The 26,080-nt window shown below is 35.6% G+C and overlaps 1 protein-coding gene and 1 non-coding gene across 4 annotated transcripts in view; one reads left to right on the forward strand and one right to left on the reverse strand.

The window, feature by feature from the left end:
• The window catches only part of SETD2 (SET domain containing 2, histone lysine methyltransferase), a 130,809-nt gene that overhangs the window by 36,701 nt on the left and 68,028 nt on the right, over nt 1–26,080 (reverse strand). For 2 of the 3 annotated variants that reach the window (XM_069475610.1, XM_069475609.1), the window contains 5 exons: nt 22,604–22,738; nt 21,575–21,694; nt 19,638–20,300; nt 6,870–6,918; nt 3,024–3,207 (listed from right to left, as the gene is read on the reverse strand). In XM_069475610.1, the coding sequence (XP_069331711.1) occupies nt 3,024–3,207; nt 6,870–6,918; nt 19,638–20,300; nt 21,575–21,694; nt 22,604–22,738 (1,151 nt within the window). Of the gene's footprint in view, nt 1–3,023; nt 3,208–6,869; nt 6,919–16,601; nt 16,770–19,637; nt 20,301–21,574; nt 21,695–22,603; nt 22,739–26,080 lie in introns of all 3 variants that reach the window. The other variant, XR_011234082.1, reaches the window with a different exon arrangement.
• LOC138388639 (small nucleolar RNA U13) lies at nt 23,111–23,211 on the forward strand. The gene has a single exon (XR_011234171.1). It is a non-coding gene; the product is annotated as a small nucleolar RNA U13 (small nucleolar RNA).

The raw sequence follows: 26,080 nt of genomic DNA on the forward strand, positions 1-26,080 counted from the left end.
ATATATGTATATGAAAATTAACAACTGATGTGGACAAGAAGGAATTATAATACTTGACAATAGCATTTAAACTGGGAAGACTAAATGATCAGAGTTAAAGTGCCCTATAGTGCATCATTTCAGACTTTATTAAACTGATCGAAACAACCAGTAAAAGTCACAATGTATTAAAAAACAACTATAAAATATTTATTAGACATAGGAAAGTTCAAAGAAAATGGAAGAAAAACAGACATACCAGCATACTTCCATTAATATCACACAAAAGAGAATTTAAGACAGACTATAAAACAAAATCTCAATAAAATCCTAAGAACTGGTATTATACAGGCCAAATGATATCAATTAAGTTGGAAATTCCACAAAAAGAAATTTAAATGCGCACTGGAAACCATAATGGAAATTAAAAAGTATTTAGAACTAGATTACGATAAGCCTGCATTATTAAAAGCATAGTTCAAATGATACTTATATAGAAATTATATAATTAAACACTTTTATTAGAAGAGAAAACATGCTAAAAAATAATGAAGAATACCAATTATTTAAATTAAATGGAAAAAGATGAATTCGTATGATATAAACTGTTGACAAGGATTAAAACAAAAAAATAAAAAACTCCATATAAATTATTGAAATTAATAAGTTTTGTATGATCTCCAAACATAAGATTAACCTACAAAAGCCAAGTGCATATCTAAACACCAGCAACAAACCAAAAATGTTCCTAGAAATGACCATGACAAACATGTACGTCTTTCCAGAGAAAACTATAAACTTAAAGAGATTAAAGAAAAACATTATTTTTATTAAAAATGTTTTTTAAAAGACCTAACAATAAAGAGACAGGAATAATCAAAATTGTAACGGCATCAAGTCTCCACAGAATCATCTCTTGGGGGAGAGGAGGGCGAGCAGATTCTAAGAACAAAAGTCTGAGAAAAGCCAAGACATCCCAGAAGAAAACCAAGAAGGATTAGAGATTTGTCTTACTTGCTATCAAGATTTAATACAAATTACAGTCATTATGAGCCCAGAAACAGATCCTCCCACATATGACAATTTGCTGGAGAGAGCTGCAGAGCAGTGGAGAAAGGATGAGCTTTCAAGTAAACGGTGTTGGGACAACTGGGCATTCATTTAGAAAAAAATGAAACTGGATCCCTACCTTATACCATGTACAAAAATTAATTCCAAATAAATTAAGAATTTAATTCTCTTAAAACACAAAATACCATCACCTCAAGGACAGAGAAGGATTTCTTAAAACAATAAGCACAAACCATACGATATATGATATACTGAATTATACCATAATTAATAAATTCTGTATATCAAAAGATACCAAAAAGTCAAAATACAAGCCATAAACTGGGAAAAAATACTTGCAAAAAGTATCACTAAAACAGAATTATATGTAGTATATAAAGAACTCCTGATACTCAAAAAGATAAGTAATTCAAGAAATGAGCAACACATATAAAAAGACATTCCACAGAAGAGGAAACAGAAATGGCCAATAAATACATGACAAGTTAGTTGTTCAATCTATTTGGTAATTAGAGCAATGCAAATTAACATCATACTGAGTTACCATTACATACCCAGACAGCCTAAAGTTTAAAATTCTGGCAGCTGCTATCTCTCTCTGTTTTTTTGTTTGTTTGTTTGTTTTAAAGAGAGAGGTCTTGCTATGCTGCCCAGGCTGGACTTGAACTCCTGGGCTCAAGCGATGCTCCCACCTAAGCATCCCGAGTAGCTAGGACTCTGTGCATACCATCGCACCTGGCTATATCTCAATTTTTTAAAAAGCAAATTTAATTTAAAAAGAACTTCTCTGGGCTGGCTGCGGTGGCTCATGCCTAATCCTAGCACTCTGGGAGGCCAAAGCAAGAGGATTGCTTGAACTCAGGAATTCGAGACCAGCCTGAGCAAGAGCAAGACCCCATCTCTACAAAAAATAGAAAAAATTAGCTGGGCATGGTGGCACGTACTTGTGGTCCCAGCTACTCACGAGGCTAAGGCACTTGAGCCCAGGAGTTTGAGGTTGCAGTGAGCTATGATGATTGCACTGTACTCTACTCCAGGCGATAAAAAGAGATTCTGTCTCCAAAGAAAAAAAAAACAACAACAACAACAAAAAAAACAAAAACAAATCCAAAAAGCACTTCTCTGGGATAAATATTTTCTAGTCCCAGTGGATAGATGATTATGTGGTTCGTTTTTCTACCAGCACAACAAGAGAGTCTCTTGCTCAGATTTTTTAAAATCAGCATTTTGATTTAAGTATGGCACAAGATTCATCAGAAGCTGGGATTGGTGGCTCACGCCTGTAATGTTAGCACTTTGAGAGGCTGAGATGGGAGAATCTTTGAGGACAGGAGCTTGAGACCAGCCTGGGCAACATGATAAGAACCCATCTTTATAAAAAATGTAAAAACAAGTTGGTGTGGTGGCACACACATGTAGTCCCAGCTACTCAAGGAGGCTGAGGTGGGAGGAATGCTTGAGCCCAGGAATTAGACATTGCAGTGACCTATGATCACACCACTGCATTCTACAAGCCCAGGTGACAGAATGAGACTCTGTCTCTTAAAAAAAAAAAAAAAAAAAAAAAAAAAAGATTCACTAGAAAACGAAGTTCTAACTTTTAAAAGAACTACCACATTACTAACAAAGTACCTTGTGCAAAAAAAAAAATAAACAAAGAACTACCATTATCTTTGAAAAGGTATCTCCCACCAACCCCCCACTGTTCTTCAAAAAATAGATCTTTAATTCCTCAAATAGCATTTAAATGTTATCAAATAGAAACCACTCAAGCACTAAAAATCTAATAATCTTTACAACTATTATTATTGTCAAAACAGAATCTGTCTTAAGATTTACCAGTGAAGTTTTATACTCATTCATCAAGAGAAGATACTAATTATAAAAGTCCTTGATGTCCAAAATCAGAAGTATGAGACTTGAGTACTTTTTCAATTGCTCAAAAAACAGAATAACTCACACAGGTTACTTACCTGTCATCTGGCCTTTTTGTTCCCCGCTCATAGGCAGAAGGGGGTGGTGAGAGGGAGCCCCTTCGTTTCCTTTTCTCTTTATTTTGAGTTTGCTTGTCTGGGTCTCTCTCTCTTGACCTGTTAGGAGTCTTTGGGGCAGCTGTTTGATCTCTGAAGCCAACAGCATCCCTTCCTCGTTCAGTTACTAAGGGAAAAGGTTTTTTAAAAGTTTACTTGGTAGACTTTTCTCCCTCCTGCTAGTACATCAACTGTAAAATTAAACTTCTACCCAAAAAATGAATCTATGGACTCTTCCCTCATCTACCCAATCCTGAATTTGAATGAGATACAAACTCTCGAGTGTATGTTCACTATTTACTAAACGTCTCTTCTGTGAAATGCCCTTTTCTTCTCTTTCCCACCAAAACTCAGTCCAAGCCTTTAACATTTTTAATAAATTCTGTGAGCAAATGCATGCGAGATATTCCCATTACCTTCAGTAAGGCAGTTTGCCAGCTCAAAATGTAAAAGCCTTCAACTGCTCCTGTAAAAATCTCTATATTTATAATTTGTAGTAAAGCACTCTGACATGATAAACATAAAAGCCTTAATGGGAAAAGTCTCTTTAATCTTAAAAAAAAAAAAAAAAAAAAAAGCTTTTTAGGCAACTTTTTATGAACTACAGTGGTCCCTGGGTCTAAACAAGGGATTGGTTCCAGGAGAACCCCCAACACATCAAAATCTACGCAAACAAGTCCTGCAGTCAGCCCTGTGGAACCCACTTATACAAAAAGCTGGCCCTCTTTATACACAGGTTTCACATTCCACGAATATCATATTTTTGGTATGCCTTTGGTTAAAAAAAATCTACAGTATAAGTGGAACCGTGCACTTGAAATCATGTTGTTCAAGAGTCAACAACACAACTAAAAAAGAAAAGTATTTTTTACACACGGGATGCCTTAGGAAGTTATCAAAGCCAGAGAGCTACAAGTTCACAGACAGAATGCCAGCTTCCTATTCAAAGACGGTACTACTAACCTTCATTCAGTATCTCTCTTTATCTAGAATGGTTCTTAATCTGTCTACACTTAACCAATTCCATTGCCATTGCTCCCAAAAGCTGCCATAAGTTCTACTTTTCACTGATCACAGCTCCTAGTTTCTCATCTTCATAAGAAGTCTAAATTTTACCACCAAACATTTCAATATAAAAAATTGACTGGCATAATATGCTGTTGCTTTGTGTATGTTAGTATTGCTCTATCCTTGAGGAGAGAATTTCTTATATAATCTCTCTTACAGCATGAAGCAGATTCTCAATAAACATTCATCTGTTTTTCTGACCTCAGAAAAATGGGGTATCAGTTGTTTCACCCACCCTCAGAAGGGTTAGGTTTGTACAACCCATTCTCACTGTTTTATTTTGATTGGTCAAAAACCCCATGTATTTGCAAAACAGTTATTAATCTACAGCCATGTGTTTAGCATTTGTCAGTGAGAAGATACCAGAACTCACTTGTACCATTTGCCGGTAGAAAATTCTATACAATAAAACTGTTCCAGCTCATAAGGTACTAGCACTACATCTTTCTATAAGGTATCATTATCCAGTTTCATCTAGATCTTCCCATGACTATTCTGTTTCCTCCTGCAAATCCAGGTTTCTTGCCCTCATGTGAATTTCCTTAAAATGTGGCCATTTCTTCACTATACCCTGGCGAAACAAAAAAGGAATCATACCAACAGATCATATTCGGACTCTGCCCTTTAGAATACGTGAGGCAGAAAAGACAGACCATTTATTTAGGCTCATTTCCTAATATAAAATGAGGGTGAAGCTAGACTACATATTTCCTGAAGTACCTCAAAATCCTCCTGAATTTTAAGGATTCTAAGCTTTAATTGTTTGATACTGAGAAGTAGAAGCCAGGTTTGAATTATAAACATTTCCTTATTCTAAAAACCTGAGACTGAGATGGAGGGTTCCACATGCGGGAGAGAGTAAGGTTGGCACACAAAATGCCACTCCCTGAAAAGATTATAGTCGTCCATTATAGATCATCCTCTGCATTTTCTGGAGGGCTAAACCAGACTCTAATACTTGCAAAATATTGGGGAGAAATCCTCATAGGTATTTAAGCTTTCTTTGCCTATGTTGCTAATGGTTTCAACTCAGTGATTTCAGAGAGCTAGTATCTGATACTCAACTTCATAGTGGAGCCACTGGTTTTGCCAAGCAATACTGCCCAGCCCTGCATTCTTTCTTACGGAAAGAGCTCTTTGCAGCCCTAAGTAGAATGTGTGGCTAGGAAGAAACTAAACCAGTGGAATTAAAAATATCTCAAAGAGGCGGCACTGCAGCAGGGCCGCACGGCCTTTGGGGGTATCCACTGTCACGTCCTCCAAAAAAAAAAAAAAAAAAAAAAAAAAAAAAAAGTCCAACAAAAGATACAAAAATGGTGCAAGGGATATCTCATAGGTCTTTACCAATAACACTATTTAAGATTATATTGAGGCCGGGTGCTGTGGCTCACGCCTGTAATCCCAGCACTCTGGGAGGCTGAGGCTGGAGGATCGCTCGAGATCAGGAGTTCGAGACTAGCCTGAGCAAGAGCGAGGCCCTGTCTCTACTAAAAATAGAAAGAAATTATCTGGACAGTTAAAAATACATATAGGAAAAAAATTAGCCGGGCATGGTGGCACATGCCTGTAGTCCCAGCTACTCGGGAGGCTGAGGCAGAAGGAGTGCCTAAGCCCAGGAGTTTGAGGTTGCTGTGAGCTAGGCTGACGCCATGGCACTCTAGCCCGGGCAACAGACTGAGACTCTGTCTCAAAAAAAATGGGGGATAATATTAAAAGCCATGCACATGAAAAATAAAAAGCCAAAACAAACAAAAAATCACACTAGCTCCATCACTCTACTTACACTGGGCCAGTGCTAAAAGGTTTCAAGAAACCACTGCCACCATAATCGTTCCCATTTCTTTACTCAAGTTTACTAGAAACATAACTAAGTGGTAAAGTCCAGAACCAAGACTACCATGTTCTCCCTGTTATCTGTTCTGTAACACTGACTCTTAACTTTTTCAGGGGTTGCTCACTTCCTAAGAATCTGATGAAAGTTTTGAACAACACGGGCTTGAACTATGCAGGTCCACTTATATGCAGATTTTCTTCCATCTCTGCCACTCCTAAGACAGCAAAACCAATCCCTCCTCTTCTTCAGTCCACTCAACATGAAGATGAAGATGAAGACCCTTATGATGATCTATCTCCACTTAATGAACAGTAAATAAATATATTTCCTCTTCCTTATGGATTTTCTCAATAACATTTTCTTTTCGCTAGCTTACTTTCTTTTAAGAATACAGTACGTAATACATATAACACACAAAATATGTGTCAATCAACCATTTAATGTTATCAGTAAGGCTTTCAGAGAGTCAAAAGTCGTATGTAGATTTCTGACTGCACAGGGAGTTGGTGCCCCAAATTCCTGTGTTGTTCAAGGGTTGACTGTATATACATATGAGTTTGCATATAAACATTTAGAGGTAAAGACAGACATCCAAGAGTACAGGTTTAAGAATGTCTGCTCTAGAGGAACAAATAGAAGAAAGGCTACTAAACTATGACTTCAAGGAAAGCAAAAACAGGCAGTTTAAGAGATATTTCTTTTGGCAAAGCAGCATTAAGAAAGAATAAAAGTACAAGTTTCCAAACTTTTACACCAAATACTTCATTTATCTAGTTATTCGTTCTCTGGTTTCAAAATCAAAAAAGCTAAAAGTCTTATCAGTTACCTCTCTGCATATGCCAAAAGAATATTTGTAAAGCCATGTACACAGAGTACCAAATACCTACTTGTGTTCTCCTTTTCAGATTGACTTTTCTTTGGAATTCGATATACCTCCTGCAAAAAAATAAACCAGAAGGAGAGTTATTAGTGTGGGTGGAAAGAGTGATTGCTTTGAAGCTAATTGATTTCACATGGCAACAAAGAAATAGGAAAGAACAGACTAGTATTTAATTATTCTCTAAAATTTTACTCATATTTCACTTTAAAAAAGAACATGTCCTGGCCCCTTAAAAACAACTGAAAATATATAGTACAAATGTTTGTTTATATATATTTATATATACATACACATCTATCATACACACACATCTACCAGGCTTGTACAATCTCACTAGCAAAGCAACAAACTAAGTGACTGGGGCATTATATTTCTGGCAAGAATATAATTCCTGAGAATCTTAATTTCTGTATGCCTTCTGCATATGTATTCCTACATATAAACTGAAGTCATCTACAGTTCCTTTTTCTGAAAGTACTCATAAGGATAATTCTAACATTTCACCTGCCATTCCTACCTAAGAGAAGAAAAGGCCAGTAATAACCCAGTTATATAAAAACACTTCAGAAAAATTATATCTATAAAGACAACTCCTGCTATTCAGTATATTTTTCTATAAATGCAAAACTAACATGGCTGTTGGCTAAACGTAATATCTACTTTCATGTTGTTGTAAAAAAAAAAAAATAGAAAAGCTAAGCATCAGCTTACTGCTGCTCTTTAAATGGCATTTAATACTGTACCAAAATTGATCTTGAGAAATGTAAACTAAGATTTTAAGCCTTTTCTTGTGTAAACCTAAGGCCTAGAACTTGTTTTGTTCTTTGACAGCTCCCTACTATTCTAGTCCAATAACCACTCTTGGGGACAACACTTTCTCATCCAGTCACCTTGTTAAGTGGGCCAATAACAAACCCAAATACTCTCAATGCTATATAATATGATATCCTCCATTTAAGACTAATCTTATAACGTTTACCACACCTATGTGACCTGGTGATCCCATTTTGGGAATGTACTTGAAGAAAATCAAAGAACTCCTCTCTCCAAGATTGTTGGTTCTAGCAATATTTGTGGCAAATAAGAAATAAGCTGCAAGTCACACAACCGAGGAAGGAACAAGATGGCAAGAATTTTAATGGTAAGAATTCACTTGCCATTAAAAATAACAAATGTGGACTACACAGATACAGGGAAATCTATAAGAATGTTGATTTTTTAAAAAAAAAAACCACCTCCAATACTATATATATCTTGACAAATTATCTAATAAGGGTAACTGATTGTTCACTTATCCTGTGTGCCAGGTATCATGCTAAACATTTCAAATGTATTATCTTATTTGAGCTTCAAAACAACCTTAATGAGGTAAGTACCATTATCTCCATTTTACACATGAGAAAACTTACTTAAAAAGCTTGGCAATCTACTAAAGGTTATGATGCTATCATATGATGCTATCAGATGGGCTCTCCAGAGTACTTTTATCCTCTGTACTAAGTGACACAGGAGATGGCTAAGCACAAATTTAGGTGGCATCCTACATCCACTTAGCTTCCTACTTTTATAAAAAGATTTCCATTAGAGCTGTGATTCTCTACCCTGCCTGCACAATTAGACCACCCCAGACAAACAGAATCTAAATCTCTGGCCATGGGTCCCAGCCATCCATATTTTTTAGCAGCTCCTAAGATGATTCTGATGCACAGAAAAGGTTGAGAACTACTGAACTACTGGCTTCTATTAATGGTCCTCGCTCACTCCTCCTCAAAAGAGAGAATCTGGCCAGCCTGAGCAAGAGCGAGACCCCGTCTCTACTAAAAATAGAAATGATCTGGACAGCTAAAAGATATATATATATAAAAAAAAAAAATTAGCCGGGCATGGTGGCACATGCCTGTAGTCCCAGCTACTCGGGAGGCTGAGGCAGAAGGATTGCTTGAACCCAGGAGTTTGAGGTTGCTGTGAGCTAGGCTGACGCCACGGCACTCTAGCCCGGGCAACAGAACGAGACTCTGTCTCAAAAGAAAAAAAAGAGAAAGAACTGTTTATACCTGCCCCCAGCTCAAAGCCATCCGGGCTCTCTTTTCTCTTGAACTACTTTTACCTGTAGAGAGGGGACACATTCCAATCTGCTACTCTGAGGGATGCCTGCAGTTATCTGTAAGTTTCTAGCTGTGGGTAATACTCAACCAGGGATAAAGACAAGGAGGACAAAGCTGACACTTTTAGCTCTGACTCCTCTGTTTACCTCTCAGAGGTGTTACCGAACTTAGAATAAAGTAAGAATGCCACTTACCAGCACCTATCCACACTATAAAGAAAACAAGGTATTCTGCTAATTTTAAGAAGCTTAGAAATAACTTTTGCATTAGGTACTCTGTAAACCCAGGCTCGCCAACAAATAATAGGTTCATTCTCAAAGGATACTTAGAACAGATGTATGGAGGGTCCAACTAAAAATAACACAATTTTAACCTAGTTTCTTTTGCATAAGATCTTAGCATTACAAGTATTCATTACAAATGTTTAAAGTATTTATTACACAGTGCTCAAGTTAGGGACCCACACTGTGGTGGCAGTTAATGTACCATAGGAAATGCTTTAAAAGATAAATCCTTAGTTTCATTCAAAAGCTTTTATCAACTGCTAAATTGAAAATGTATTTTAATATTCAAATAATGGATGATTACTATTAACTAATGACCAAGAGCTGCTATTTACTGTGTGCCTAACAGTACAGGGAACAAGTGCTACCAATATGTACCCAAGTGCTCAGAGTTGCTAACTTGATCCTCCTCTTTATATAGTCAAAGCTACCTTCAAATTTAAAGCTGGCAACTCAGATTAACTACTCCCTCCTCCTTATGTTATACATTAGGAGACTGAGGTCCTGAACATGCAAGTGGAGTTTTCCAAAGGCCCACAATATTGAAAGCTGAGAAGCAATCATGTGAAGATTACTGTGACATTTCTTAAGATTATTCTGTCTTATGAATAAACAGTATTAGTGTTAGCCTGAGTAATATGGAAGTCTGTTTGGAATAATGTTACATCCACAGGCCACAGAGTCCATTATAGAAAATGTTTATCTAAATTGGCTTTATTCATGTTAACTGCTGATGTAAAACCACTTTACTTTGTTTAAAACTATACTCAAGACACTGGCATATTATAACGTTGTGTGACTCAGTAGACTATGATTCTGGGACTAACTCTACCCTCAGAGAGGCCTAAAAGAATCTGCTTCCACACTCCATCTGATACTCTTTTCATATTACCCCTTTTTATTTCTTTAGTGCCTAGGTGCTACTCTCAATTAACAGATATACACATAGACATTCAAGCTATTAATTGTTATCAGCCCAGACTACCTTATTATTGTTATTTTTTTGAGACAGAGTCTCACTCTGTTGCCTGGGCTAGAGTGCCATGGTGTCAGCCTAGCTCACAGAAACCTCAAACTCCTGGGTTTAAGCAATCCTTCTGCCTCAGCCTCCCGAGTAGCTGGGACTACAGGCATGCGCCACCATGCCTGGCTAATTTTTTTTCTATATATATTTTTAGCTGTCCAGATAATTTCTTTCTATTTTTAGTATACATGGGGTCTCGCTCTTGCTCAATGCTGGTCTCGAATTCCTGACCTTGAGCGATCCTCTCACCTCAGCCTCCCAGAGTGCTAGGATTACAGGCGTGAGCCACCACGTCTGGCTTGACTACCTTATTTTTTGCTGTTATCTCGAGCACCACGAACAGTGTCTGGTACATAACCAACACTTGATTACCAACAATGAACCAACAAGTGTAATTCTATTTTTAGCTTACAGAAATCACCTACACAATGCTACATAAGCTTAAAGTATTGCATATGCCCCATGCTTTTTATCACTATACCATCAATCTCTTCATCTTATACCACTGATCTCTTTCATCCCTGGAAAGAGGTACTATTTAAAGACCTTACCTATAACCAAAAACATTATTTTCAGAGTCAGAGTAATAAATGTGCTTTTGCAACATTCTTACTCTCTTCAAGGCTTAGAATAGTCGCCTGTTGGCCACTTTAGTCAAAGGCTCAAAATCAATCTTCGTATTGTTTAATAAATGCCAAATCACTGATAAGCTCATGAAATACCAATGCATCCAACATCTACTCAAGTGTGTAAATGTTAATGGGGATATTTTTAATATGTGGACACAAAAATAGCATGAGTTCTAAGATCCCTATTTGTGGAAATCTGGTTTGCTCATCCACATAGCAAAATTTGGGTATCAACTATGTGCTATGAGCACATATTAATGCTCTCCTTTTTGGATGCTTGAGATACACAGTACCTTCCCATCAAGGAGTTCACAGGCTAACAATAAAAATAGCTGAGACCTCTTGCTATGAAACAGGTTCTTTGAATACATTCTCATATACTCTTATACTGTTAAGAGAGGCATTATTATTATGTATCTATAGCACATATAAAATATGCTAAGAAAGGTTAACTATCCCAACACAGTGAGTTATGTATTGAATCTAGAATCCAAGATTTGTGTCTGTCCAAAGCAAACACTCTTAACCACTACAACTATTACCTCATAAGCACTCAGAAAACAAAGTAAATATGTACTATTTTATGACAGATATGTAATAAAATAGTTAAGAGAAATGTAACGGGGGAATACTAAAACTGATTTGGGCCTTTGAGAGAGGACTGGGAAATGCATTCTGAAGGAAGCGAATATCTGAATTGTCTTGAAGGATGAAGAGAGTTGTACAAATAAAAAATGAGGCAGAAAATACAAACATAGTAGACTGAACACATATTTATCGCAATCCATCCTGAAGTCCTATAAACAACAGTGGAAGAATAAAAAAGGTATAAACACATCTGTGGTATCTTTTCTTTCTAAGACTATAAATCATATGTGGGTACTGAATTAATATGTATATTTAAGGTTTTTATCTCTATTTCACACATTGCCTGATACTTTGATTTTTTTTTTATTATTCAGAAAGAAAAAATACTGTATCCATGAAATAAGGTGTTATAAGAAACAGACTGAGAATAAGAGCAAATTCTGGTTTAGTGAAAATATATTAGAAGAAAAGGGTTAAGAGTTTCCAAGAAAGCACAATAAGAAGTCAAGAAGAAAAACGGGAGATTAAAAAATAAAATTAAAGGATAAGTGCCATAAGTTCTATATCTAATAACAGCAATTCAAGAAAACTGAATTGAGGAAAGTATCACAGAAATAATACAAAAAAAAAAAAAATGACTTAGAACTAAGCAATTACAAGTTACCAGACAGGGCGCTTGGAGCACCTACCACAACAAATAAGCTGAAATGGTACCAGATTTCAATAGTAACACTATAAACTATAAAATGATGCAGTGATATCTTGAACATAGTCAAAGAAAATTTCCAAATGATAATTATATGATCTGCTAAACAAGGGAGATTAGAATAAAGGCATTTTTTAGACTTACAAGGTCTCAAAATTTCATCTACCAGAAGAGAATACTGAAGACAAAAACTGGAGGTTCTAAGATCCAAGATTCTAAAATCCGTGTCACACATCTGATAACTGTCTACAATGTACACTGAAGTGTATTTGGTACTTAAAAAAGATGTGATTCCTGAGAGAGCAATGGAAAAGCTTTGGATAATGTAAATGGATTATCCAGCACATATTAATAATACATGTATATAAATTCAACAACTAGGCATTCAATACAGATAAACCTTTGAAGCTTTAATTTTTGTGCAAATATCTAGGATGTGGTGGTTATTTAAAATAATACCTATAAAAGATCTGGAAATGTCATTCAAACCTGTCACAATTTTGAAAAAAAGTTGTCTTCCAACAAAACTGTCCCTAAAAGAAAAGCTTAGTTATCTGGAAACAGCATTTTCAGAATAATTGCTGTAACTAGCAATAGCAATTTTTTAAATTAAAAAAGGGGTGAATGTTTTGAATTTGGGTTACTAGGAAAATGATGAAGCTATTAATAGAAATGAACACCACAAGGTGAAGAACCAGCTTGTAAAAGATGATTAAGAGCTTGAGTCTGAAGGGCAAGTGGAGGAGACAGCCAATAGAAATCTGAAAAACTACATCTGAAATTCAGGAAATAGGCTAAAAGCAAAATAGCAACAATTTGAGGAAACCTTAAGAAACAATAAATTATATTGTGATGCTGTCAGGGAATTCCAAGAGAGAAAGTATATTTAAGAAATAGACAAATAAGCCTGAGCAAGAGCAAAACCCCATCTACAAAAAAAGAAAAAAAAAGAGAAAGAGAGAAAAGAAAAATTAGCGAGGTGTGTTGGCAAACTCCTGTAGTACCAGCTATTCAGGAGGCTGAGGCAGGATGACTACTTGAGGCCAAGAGTTTGAGGTTGCAGTGAGATATGATGATGCTGCTGCACTCTAGCCCTGGGCAACAGAGTGAGACCCTGTCTCTCACACACACAAAAAATTAAATTAAATTAAATTAAAAGCTGGAAAGGAAAGTCTTTATACTTGATAGAGTATACTTTCTATTTCTTAGTAAACACCTGAACAAGTTACCTACTATGACCAAGTTATTACATGGCCTAATCTGGAATATTTTCTTCTAGTAGTCTCAAAAAATACTCATCGGAAGCAATGCAAGACTTTATTAATACATCCCAAATGAACTGCTAGAATTATATTGTAAAAATAGAATTAAAACAAAACTGTGAAACAATTTATGAGAAATATTCTTCTGAAAAGAAATTAACGCGGATTTAGACTGTTTCCGAACAAAACACCTATGAGAACAAAATAATTTAGAATGAGAGTAAAATAAATTTTCTACTTTTTATTATGTAGAGATCAGATTATCTATTCTGTAATAAAAGATTTTTTTAAAAGTAAGACTAGGCCAGGCACAGTGGCTCACGCCTATGATCACAGCTACTCAGGACGCTGAGGCAGTAGGATCCCTTGAGCTCAAGAGTTCAAGGCTACAGTGAGCTATGATGGTGCTATTGCACTCTAGCCTGGGTGACAGAGTGAGACCTCATCTCTAAAAATAAGCAAATAAATAAAAAATAAAAAGAAGACTAGATTATTTTGTTTTCATTATCAGCAAGTACAAATCAAATCTTGTATGTGCCAACCAAATCTTTTTTCATAAATATTTTCCTAAATGACAACAATATTGACAAAAAGGAAAAAAAAAGTGTGAGCAAAGTGCCACTTTCATAGCTAAAAGAACAGAGAAAAAGCAGGACAGGATAAAGAGATAGAAAATATGAAGACAAGTTTTCTAGAATTAAGGAAATATGAAATACACTGATTAATAAAGCTAAGAGGGCCAAACTAGAAACAAAAGGACCATAACCTAGGAAGACTGCACCTGGGTAGACGGGGAGCTCTACTAGGTCAGAGAGATTTGATCAGAAAAACTGGAAAGAAAATGATACATGAGTGGGAGAAAAGAAGGAAGAGGCAGAGAAGAGTGAGAATGAGAGAGAAAAAAAGAGCAGAATAATTTTGTTTGTTCTTTTAAACCACTGAAGAGACACTCTTCATCTCAAACTTCAGACAGCTGGGCTCCCAAGAAATGAACAGTAATGAGATCTGTTTTCAGTTTTCAGCCACTAAGAAAAATGGGTAAAAATATGAACTGGCAATGTATGGCTGAGGTCTGTTGATTAGATCATAGTATTGCATCAGTGTGATTTGCTGATTTTGTAAGTAAGCTAAAGTCACATAAGAATGTCCTTGTTTTTAGGAAATACACACAAGATATCCAAGGGCAATGGGGGCATTGTATCTGTAATTTACTTTTTTAAAGTTAAAAAAAAAAATTAAGAGAAAATGATAAAGAAAAGTTGGTGAAATGTTAACACTGGGCAATCTGAGTGAAAGGTTTAGAGGGATTTTTAAACTGAATTTTCTCTCTCTCTGTCACTAGAATGTGTATGACATGTAGAATACATACAGAATATTATTCTCACGGTTTTTCTGTAAGTCTGAAATTATATTATGAATCAAAAGTTTAAAATATTAAGAAGGAAAATTTATATATTTTGATTATGGTTACATATAAGACTTAAATTTTGCCACCTACATCTATACTGGAATAATCGCTCAAGTTTCTGACAGACTTGATCGCGGTTCTAAAGGAACAACAATATTCCTTAAAGGTCTTTTCTAGCCTGGAAATCTGTATATACCCTCCCACTTCTGATAGTCTTACATCCAAATCACTTAAAGTAACTTTTCCTAAACAGAGTCAAGACTTAAAAAAAAAAAAAAAAACTTCATAGACAGCAATAGAAACATGATCATTATGTCTTTAAGGGAAACAATTAAGAGCTCACCCAAAAGAGTAAAGTGAAAATAACTTCATTCAAAACCAGAATGTTTAGAACAGCCAGATTCTGTACTTTATCTTTTAGAGCAGATGTTGACAAACTTTTTCTGTAAACGATAAGATAGTAAATATTTTAGACTTTGTAGGCCAGTCTCTGTCACAACTAGTCAACTCTACCAATGTACTGCAAAAGCAGCCATAGACAATAATACACAAATGTGTATGGCTGTATTTTAAAAAAAAAAAACTTTATAGAAACAGGCAGTGGGGCAGATTTGGCCAACCACTGATTTAAAGTATTTATTTAATTATAAAATGGACTACTAAGTTGTAGACTATTTTTACCTTTACCAAATGAAACACTCATTTAAAAAATTTCAGTGTGGGAATATTAAAACAGCACTCGTTGGGGGCAATTCTAAAACTTTTAAAAAAGGATAATATTGATCCTTATGGATTCAGAATAATCTCTTACTATATTAAGAATTTTAAAATGTGTCACAAGTCCAGGACACACAATTTCCTTTTCAAATGTTGCACGGCAGATTCCTCATACAATATTAGTGATGAAGGGAAATTCTAAGCAGTGACTCAAAACCTTTCAGTTTGGGCAACTCTTTATGTTTTAACTTTTCTGTAAGACAGTTAATGCTTAGCTTTCTATGCAAATACTATACTTGTTGAATTAAAGATAATGCCTTGAGATAAAGATGAAATAAGAGAAGAATTAAGAGTAGTCATTAAGAAGAGCTCAACTTATCACATATAGGGAATTTTATCCCTAAATCATCTAAATCTAGATGCAAATGCAACTACCTAGATTTCATGATAAGGAGAGATGCACATCCTATAATCTAAGTATTGATAAGAGTAGCTCTGGAATCACTAACCATTACAATGTTTTGGTGTTTAACGGCAACTGAAACTGCCAAGTTCATGGAACCTTACCTCCTCTTCTCATGATCCAAATGAATGAAGATAACTCCATTCAAGTTATAATTAGTCACCACTTATAACCAGCTGTTCTGCCTGTGAAGTCTAGGGTATATTTTCAGCATGAAGGATGATGTACAACAATCCCTTTTGCAAACAGAAATATATGTACATGTCCCTGCTGAAAATGTAGCCCAGTAAATTTGCACATGAAAATGAATACATGCTCATAAGTTGCAATGTGCTATATATGTTTCTGGTTGAGGTCTAGTTTAGGAGTCAAAATGTGTAAGCCTTGTGGAGTCAAGGCAGTGGACCTGTGTATATAGGTATAGAAAAAGTAGCTCACTTAATCCTTTCTCGCCAGGAGTAGGGATTTTCCCGGAACGACATCCATTGTCGGCAATGGACGCACCAAAATAACGCCGGCGCCAGTGAGTTAACCACCTCTGTCCTCTTTTCACCTATTATATTTTTCATGCATCATCCAACTTCCCAACCATCTTCCTGTTTCTTCACAGAATGCACTCTAGGTTCTCGTTTTTCTTCAGCACGAAGTTGGAAATGGAGTTGAGAAAAGGAGACACATGGTCAGCTGGTGATGTTAACAAGCTCCTTGCTGCCCTGAGAAGCTAGATGGAAATGGTTCAAGTTACAAGGGGGATCATCATCAGATCTGGGAGGACAAAGAGTAATTCATGAAGCTTCATTCCCTTCCCTCCCACCCTCTTTTATTTACTGATGATTCCTACAGTCTGCCTTTACAGCAAAACCAAGATTAAGGAATCTGAAGCAAAACCCTTTCAGTTCTTCACTCCATCCAGTGTGTAGAAAAGCCAAGCAGAACACATGTCCATCTATGTTATGGTGGCCCCCAGAAGGTCAGGGAGGCTTGGAATGGCTAACATAACCACAATCTTAGATCAATGCTTTTTAGTAAGATCTTGGTCAGCAACTAACACAGTGCTTGGCAATAGGTGTTCAAAAAGTTGGTTGAATAGGACATTTTCTTTTTAGCTAATGTCTACTCGAACACATAGGTGGAAGTCAGACAGAAGTAGTTAACTCTTTCAATGCCGGGATAGTGTGGATATTTAGTAATTACGTCAGGTCAATGAGTTTCTCTAAAACATGTCCAAATTATGGGTTCCTGATTTCAGACTTCTGGTCAAATGCTATCAAAGTGCTTTTTTCTTTCTTTAAAAGAACAACCATAATCAGTTTTGAAATCAGAGCCATAGTAAATGTTAATTAGAATGATAGATGAATTAAGAACCCCAGCACCAATGTGTAACAAAATATCACAGTTCACAGTCAAATGAAAATGTTTCTCACTAATGCAATTCTAGATGGGTAATGATTCCAGAGCAAACTAAGATTTGAAGAAGAGAGAATTTTATTTAATGGCTCCCTTGATGCTAAGAATCAGGAAAAATCCAAAGTATGAAGGAAAAGAAGGATATATTTTAAGTACAAATAAAATTTTAAACCTCAAGTCAAGAGGATCATCAAGCTACACAGTATTGTAAAACTGCTTTGATCTTTCATATAGGAGTGGGGAACATAAGAAGAAGGGGAAGAAATAATTTTGTAGGACTCAAAAATGTATGCCTAGAGTGTGAGTTTAAATAACCATAGTTATATAAAAAATGGGTTAAGTATATCCTAGAGAGTAATTCATACCACTGTGATTACAGAAACACTCATATAGAAACAAAAATATTTACTTTATCTGGATTTTAAGAAAAGACAGGTTTATGATGATTGTATCTCAGCAATTTTTAAAAATTATATCAACAAGAGACTTCTCAGGCAAAAGTGACCTACTGGGTCTACAACCCAACTATGGCTGTAAAGGCCTTTTCTATGTTCACTGTGTAGCTGTCTCTATCTCCATCTTCCTTATTGAGCTACAGACATAGTACAATCTCCACCAGCAGCCTCCAAACACAGACTTCTTTTAGGAACTCCTGTGCTGTCACAAAGCAGGCCGTAAATAAAGGTCTACCAGGTGACCATCTCAGCATTTCTTTCAACTAACTGTAATTCTGATTCCTGCAGTTCACATATTATATCATAAGTAGATTTAATATGAACGCTTCCTTTCATATTTACAAAAAGGCCTGATTTCATAAGACTTAATAAGGCTGAGTTTATCTTGAATTATAACTGATGAAAGGGTAACATGAGTAAGAGCTCAAATGGGTAAACAATAGCTGAAACCACACCAAACTTAAAGAAGGGTCTCAACACAACAAATTAGGAAGCACAGTGCACAGCCAACCAACTACTCATTTTGCTCAGTGTTAAGCCCAGTTCCGTAGGGTCAAATCACAGGATCTAATGGGGTGAGCTTTTAGTCAAAATTTGGGACAGGAAGGATTCAGGTGTTCATCTTGCTGCAAATAAATATGGATTGCTGGTTTATCTGGTTGTTTCACATCTGGCAGAAGAGAGGAGGAATAGAAAAATAAAAGCTAGGAAGTAACCTGTTCCCACAGGGTCCTCAAGACCTGAGTCCCAAGTCTAGATCACTTACAATTGAAATGTACCATGCCTCTCCTAGGTTCATCCTGGTTTTCATTCTTGTGTTTATCTGAGACCCAGTCTGTGTTTTCTGCAAAGCAAACCCTGCACATCTTCTATATTCTTTAATAATAAGATTATTTATTGGGTATAAGGGTCCCAGGCCTTTCTATTTTTCTTCTTTTATCCAAAGAAATAGGCATGTAAAAGCAGGCCTATTTCAAAAACAATAATGGAAATTAATACCAAATAGCTCCATAAGGTTGTTTTCCTAGAATAGAAATTTATGTTCAATCATTTTTGATAAAAGTTTGCAAAATTACCTTGATTTTCTATTTTTAATTCATTTTCCATTAATCTAATAAATTTTTAACTAATTTAAACATTTTTTCCTCATTACAAATAGAATCATAAATTTGTTAAAGGATTTTTGTTTTTAATGTGAAGAACATCTACATGACTGAACTCAATATTGTGATATGCTTGTCTAAATGAGAAGAAAAGGGACAACTCTATATTAGTTTGGCTAGTATGACTCTTTTTTTTTTTTTTTGAGACAGAGTCTCACTCTGTTGCCCAGGCTAGAGTGTCGTGGCGTCAGCCTAGCTCACAGCAACCTCAAACTCCTGAGCTCAAGCGATCCTACTGCCTCAGCCTCCCGAGTAGCTGGGACTACAGGCATGCACCACCATGCCCAGCTAATTTTATGTGTGTATATATATTTTTAGTTGTCCAGACTAATTTCTTTCTATTTTTAATAGAGACGGGGTCTCGCTCTTGCTCAGGCTGGTGCTAGTATGACTCTTGACAAGGTTTAAAGGATGTTTGAGACACTTATTAGCTGACAGTAAGAGAGATGATATTCCATTTTTTCAGAAATATGCTTGGTTAGCAAAGTAGTTAATTTGACTTAAGTTTGTAGAACTCTAAACCTGAGTAATTCAGGTTAAAATGAACAAAGAAAATTTTCATACCTTTAGGTCTTTCCAACTGTCCAGGAGCTTGGTGGCCAAATCACTTATATCTATTGTTTTATCTGGCTGTTCTTGGCTCCTCTCACTCTCCACATCAGACACACCCTCCTCTTCATCTTGGGATGGTGTTTCCTCAGCAATAGGTTCTTCTAGTTTTGTGCCATTGCTCTCTTTGGGCTCCATTTCAGTGTCAGCCTCTGGTTCAGATATAGGTAGCTTACCGGCCTCCACGGTGGTTTCACTATCAGTTTTGGATTCAGGCAGCTGTTGTAGGAGAAGGTGTTGTGAATGCAACTCTTCCTCTTCCTCTACAGGGACAATTTCTAACTGATCAAGGTCCTCTTTGCCATCTTTGCCTTCCAGCTCACTGGTTGCATCAGAGATTGCACTGTCCATACTATTTTCGCTTATAATTTTAAGTCTGCGAAACATGAGTTTCTTGGGAGTATCTGTATCAGCTTCTGTGCTCAGCTTAGTTGAAGGATCAGGTGTGTTGAGTGGTGTGTGAGCACGCGATGTATTCTCACTAGAATATCCATCTCCTTCACTCAACTGAGGGACAGCAGTCTTGGTTTGAGACCAGCGTTGAATAATTGGAAGTACTTTGCTTTCCTCCAACATATTTTTAGTAGGAATGGGCAAGTGTTCCAAAGTCTTTATAATCTGATTAAATATAATAAAAAAAAAAAATCACATCACTTTGTACAGCTGACTTTTCAAACCTCTGGATGAGACTCAGATTATTTCTGCAGAAAGTAGTATAGTTTTGTTACTGTCTTATTAAATTAAGATCTAAGTCTCTATAAACACAGGTGTATTTAAATGTCAGAGTATTATTTTCCTTAAGAAAGGAAAGAAAACTGTTTTTATAAGACTGATCCTCAAGAATAAAATGTGGTGCAGGTGACTATTCATACATCAAATAAGAGTGATTAATATTCTCTACCAGTAGTTCCCAAACCTAGGTAGCTCTTTAAAACCATATACATTACTGGACCTTACCCTGGGGATCTTTTTCTAAGAAGTTCCAAGTGACTGTGATAGAGGACCAGGAACTATGCAGTAACATAGTTATATGATGCCACACACACACACACACACACACACACACACACACACACAAAAATGCAGACATTATCTCTTCAGCCTTTGGTAAACAGCTGTTTAGCAAAGAGAGGCAGTCTTAGAACCCCCTCACCCCTGAAATCCAGTAATTTCTTCCCAAGTACACTCCAATGTAGTTCTACAGAAACCACAAGGCTTTCCTGATTTCTTATTGCCAAATCTCCTGGGAGAAGGATAGAGGCAAGAACAATTGCTTACTTGCCCAATTCCCTTTTTTATTGTTGTTTTCAAAAGTGTTTTATTAAATAAATGACTTTGGGATTATATTAAAAATTATGGTTTTTAAAAAGCTCCAAGTTAGAAAATACTGTTAATTTCACAGAAAGGTATAAGCATTACAACTCTACTAACAATGCTGCCAACAAACCTTTACTTAGATCTTTCAAAACATTTATTTGCTCCTCAAAATGTTCTTACTCTTGTCATCTAGAATTCAGATCTTCACCAATTCTTTAGAACCCCAGAATTCAAGTTTTATATGGTTTCCCATCTTAAAACTATGGTTTTAGCAAAAAACTTGAGCTTTCACTTAACTATGATATTATTATAATATTTTGCTCTTGTAGTTCCCAGCCATGTCGCACCAACCTTAAAGAGATATTACAGCGAAAAATCATGGGACAAATTACTGGCAAGGTGTTATGTTAGGTTATAGTTATAGGAATGATACTAGGATGATAAAATTATTCAATTTTTTAATACCAGTGGCAAATATAGTGCTAAATTCATAATCACTAATATTATCACATACCCAAAACCTAAGCAAGCAATATAACGGTTTTCAGAAACAAATGAGCTGAAAGTGAACTGACCTCTTCCTGAAGCTTCTGGTTACTTTCCTGGCCATCACCTAGCTCTGCCATCCAGATCCACAACAAAGACAGCCCATGACGCTCCAGAAAGGACTTCAGACAGGACTGTGAATGTGTATTCTTTTATGGGGGAAGGGAGACAGGATGCAGGCAATACCAGAGTGTTACAGAGAGCCCATATACAGTTCACTTACACATTAAACATTATAAACAGTTCACTTATATTCTCAAAAAAACTAGAAACCCTATTTTTATTAATCCAATTAGAACTGTACAACCAAAAAAAAAAAAAAAAGCCCAAAGGGGAAAAAAAAAATAAAAGAAAAAAAGAGAACTGTACAACAATGGCTTTAAATAGGTTATAATTTTTTCTCATACATAAAATATACCCCGTCAACTTGGATTTCACTAAAGTAGAAAATTATGTAAATATTAATAGGTTATTTACAATGATTCAATTATAAAGACCTAAGAAAAAACTTGCATCTACCATTTATACTGAAAAGGTTAAAACGATAAAAATTAGTCTTTAAATCATTTTCTTTGCTCTCTCCTCTTCAGAAGTTTGTTCAAAAGGCCTTTTCTTCCTGTTAGATTTTTTAAAAATCACTCATTTTTTGTTGTCCAACATCTTGTGGCATACTTAATAAACTAGTGTAAATGAGATTACTGTTAACATTCCTTGCTTTGAGATCATGCAGTAAAAATGGCTTTGGCATGCTAGTAATCGGGGAGAAACTATACCAAGTATCATGAATTTAAAAATTTATTTAACATTTAAAAATCCCACCATATTCTTTGACCAGAGAAAGTAAACTAGTCCTACTAATAGATTAAATGATATTGAACTCTTCAGCCATTTTTTAAGAGAACAGAACAAACTTTCAAGGTCATATAAAACTCACATCTCCATTTTAAAAATAAGATCAACTTTTCTCATCAAAATTATTCCTTCTCCATTCACCTGGATTATAGTTTAAATTTCCCACCCCAAAATCAGAAATAAAAAATAAATATTAAAGTGGTCACCTGTATAAGCTTGAGACAGGTAAGTTTCTGCTCCAAAGTTTCAATTCTAACCATTAGCCGGGATAAGCTGAGCACCTGGTTTTTATCAGAGAGACCCTCACCATTTTCCATCAGAGCTTCTAGCTCTCCATCCACCTACCACAACAAAGAAAAATATCTAGTCATAAAACAAAAAAAAAACCCCACTAACTTAAGAATCACACAACTTGAAAAGATGCTGAATTTCATCAGTAATCAGGAAAATGTAAATTACGAACATAGTAGGAAACCATGGTACTACACTATGGAGGGGTGGGGGAGGAAATAGTCTGATAATAACAAGTATACTGTTGATGAAAATATAAATTGGTATGATAAATTTGAAAAGCATTTCATTCACTCAAATATGTACCACAAATTCATTATGAGTCAAATATAATTACAGGTGCTAGAGATACTGCAATTAATGAAACGAGAAAAATCTGCCCTTATGGGAGATAACATATGAAATATAAAAGTACTTCAGAGATTCATGTATGGTTCATAAGCATGATTGAGTATGCACACTATTGCGTGAGATCTCCCTACCTCAAACCTTGTTATTATATCAGCAAATTACCCACCTGAGGTAGGCTTCAAAAAAAAAAAGTTCAGAAAAAAATAAAGCATTAGTTTGAAAAATAAAATATTTGTATTCCCATGCCCAGCAATTCCACTTACAAGAATAAACCCAAGAGAAATTCTGAACGTTTTTACCCAGAGATTCTTAAGATTGCTCATTGAAGCAACATTCATAATAGCAAAAACCTGCCAACAACTGAAATATTTGTGGACAGGTTGGATAAACTGGCATGTTCACTCAATAGAATACCACAGTAAATAAAAGGAACCAAGTACAGCCAAACACACACATTCATCCATCTCAAAAACATGTCACATGAAAAAGTTCCAAACGATTACATGGTGTATGAATCTATTTTTATGCAAATATTCAGAGATACATATGTGAAAAATAGCCTTTAAAAAGGCAAGGGAGAAAGACAAAAGAAATGTTCACAAAGATTTTATTTATTTTTGTTTTTGAGAGAGAGTCTTGTTCTGTTGCCTGGGCTAGAACAGTGCAATGGCGTGATCATAGCTCACGGCAACCTCAACTGCTGGCTCCAGCGATCCTCCTGCCTCAGCCTCCCAAGTAGCTGGGACTACAGGTGCACACTACCATACCCGGCTAATTTGTTTCTGTTTTTTTTTTGTTAGAATCAGGGTCTCACTCTTTCTCAGGCTGGTCTTGAACTCCTGACCTCAAGCAATCCTCCCACCTCAGCCTCCCAGAATGCTAGGAGTACAGTCGTGAGCCACTGTGCCCAGCTGGATTTATAACGATGCTTTGTAACTTACATGTGTTCTTTGGATGTTTTAAATATTACATTTAAATAATGGGGGGGGAGGAATCAACCTACCAAAGGTCATTTCCAGTCCTGCACTGCGTTATAGCAGTTACAAGATATAAAGATGTCCTTACAGAACTTATTATTGGGGGAGACTAAATTAATTCACATGAAACCAAACAAGGAAGCATTACCTGTAAATGTTAATGTTAAAAAACCTAAGAGGCCTAAGAAAAATGGGAGCAATTAGAATGAGAGTCACTGAAATGGGATTAGAAATAGGTTAAGATAAAGACAAGAGAAGGGAGCAAAGTAGTGGGGAAAGCTTGAATAAACGGAAGCAGGAAATCATGACAGTGCTAGCTTAGTCTAGTTGGAAGGGATAAGGCATAGCAAGGAAGTGAGAAAAACTGTACCAAATGGAAGACTGGTGTTAGATTAGAAGATCTCAATGTAATATAAAAGAACTTGCATTTGATGTGACTTAAGCAAGGGAGCTAGCTCTACTACAAAATCTCCAACAGGGGAGCAATATGAAGACTGGTGTTAGATTAGAAGATCTCAATGTAACATAAAAGAACTTGCATTTGATGTGACTTAAGCAAGGGAGCTCTACTACAGAATCTCCAACAGGGGAGTAATATGATCCAAGTAGAATTTAAGAATAATTAGTGTGGCAATAACAGAATGAAATTTAGACAAGAGAGAATAAAAGAGGAGATAGATAGCATTAAATGAACTTAGCAGAAATTATAAGTCTACAATGAAATGATAATTCAGAGAAAAGCAAATCTAAAAGCAAAGACTCTTAAGGAAATTTTCTGTTACTTAACTGGCTATTTATCCTCTTAATATAATTTTAGGCAAGACCCTGAACATTTCCATTTCATATTGTACCCAAAAATTCACATTCTGGTAAAAACAAGAATGAGAAAATATGAAATGCTGCCTGAGGGAGGCTGAAGACACTCAAACCCATTTTTCCTTTTAAAATGTACATTTAAGGCTGTTTCATTTCCAATAAAATTTCTTAAGTTGTTGAATAGATTAATACATGAACAGAAAAGCCAATTTAAAGTTAAATTTTAATCTAAGACAATTTTGTTAAAGATTTTTTTTTTCCTTGCATCTCCCAAATGTAAAACTTCCTGTGTCCCAAATTCTAAGGTATTGGAATAGAAAAGTCCAAAGTCTTTAATATTCTACTTTTTCCCTAAGTGTAACAGCCAGAATACTGCTTTTGTCAGAGTTTCAAGATGCAAATATTCACCAGGCTAAGAGACAATTTCTTTTTATAACTAGACATGTTATGACTCCGTAAATCTGAAAACTCTCAACTCTCAGACGAAACTGAGATATGATACTTTCACTGATTCATTCATTCATTCATTAATGTTTACTGCATAGATATTATTGTATATAAGGCATTGCTGGGATATAAAGAAAATAGCATTCTAACTTAACAAAAATAAAAAGGACAAATGCAGCAACTGCAGTATAAAATTTTGCAAATAAAATACAGAAGATTAATAATCCTTGAATGTTCCTTAATGTTGTATAATACACACACACACACACACACACACACACACGAAAATTTGCTAATCTCAAGTGATATAACACAGCTTCAATAATTCTGGGTGCTCAATTGGAGCAATCAATTGTGAAATAACTTTTAGGATATCTGGGGGAGGGAGGTGGGAAGACAGAATTAGATTTCTTTCCTTTCATTAATTCACATTTACTAAAAGCATTTAGTTATTATTTATAGGCCACCACCTTCCAGAGAGGGTGTGAGCTAAGTAACTAAAAGTAAACATAAATCTAAGAATGATTAGGGTGTATTTATAAATTATTAATTGAAAATTTATTTATATATAATTCTGTAGCACTTGAAAACTTACTCTGTGTTAAGTACTTAATCAGTCCAAGATATTATTTCTTTAATAATTTTTGCTAAGAACTTTCACTAAGGGGTCTAAGTACCATTTAAAATACTTCTTGATGAAACATACAAAAAAGTATATGAACAGTTAGTAAACAAGTTTAATAAAGAAATAGGTGAGCAACACCCCTGTAACCATCACCCAGGCAGTTTAAAAAAATAATG

The sequence above is a fragment of the Eulemur rufifrons genome, chromosome 7 (genome assembly GCF_041146395.1).
Source record: "Eulemur rufifrons isolate Redbay chromosome 7, OSU_ERuf_1, whole genome shotgun sequence".
NCBI lineage: Eukaryota > Metazoa > Chordata > Mammalia > Primates > Lemuridae > Eulemur > Eulemur rufifrons.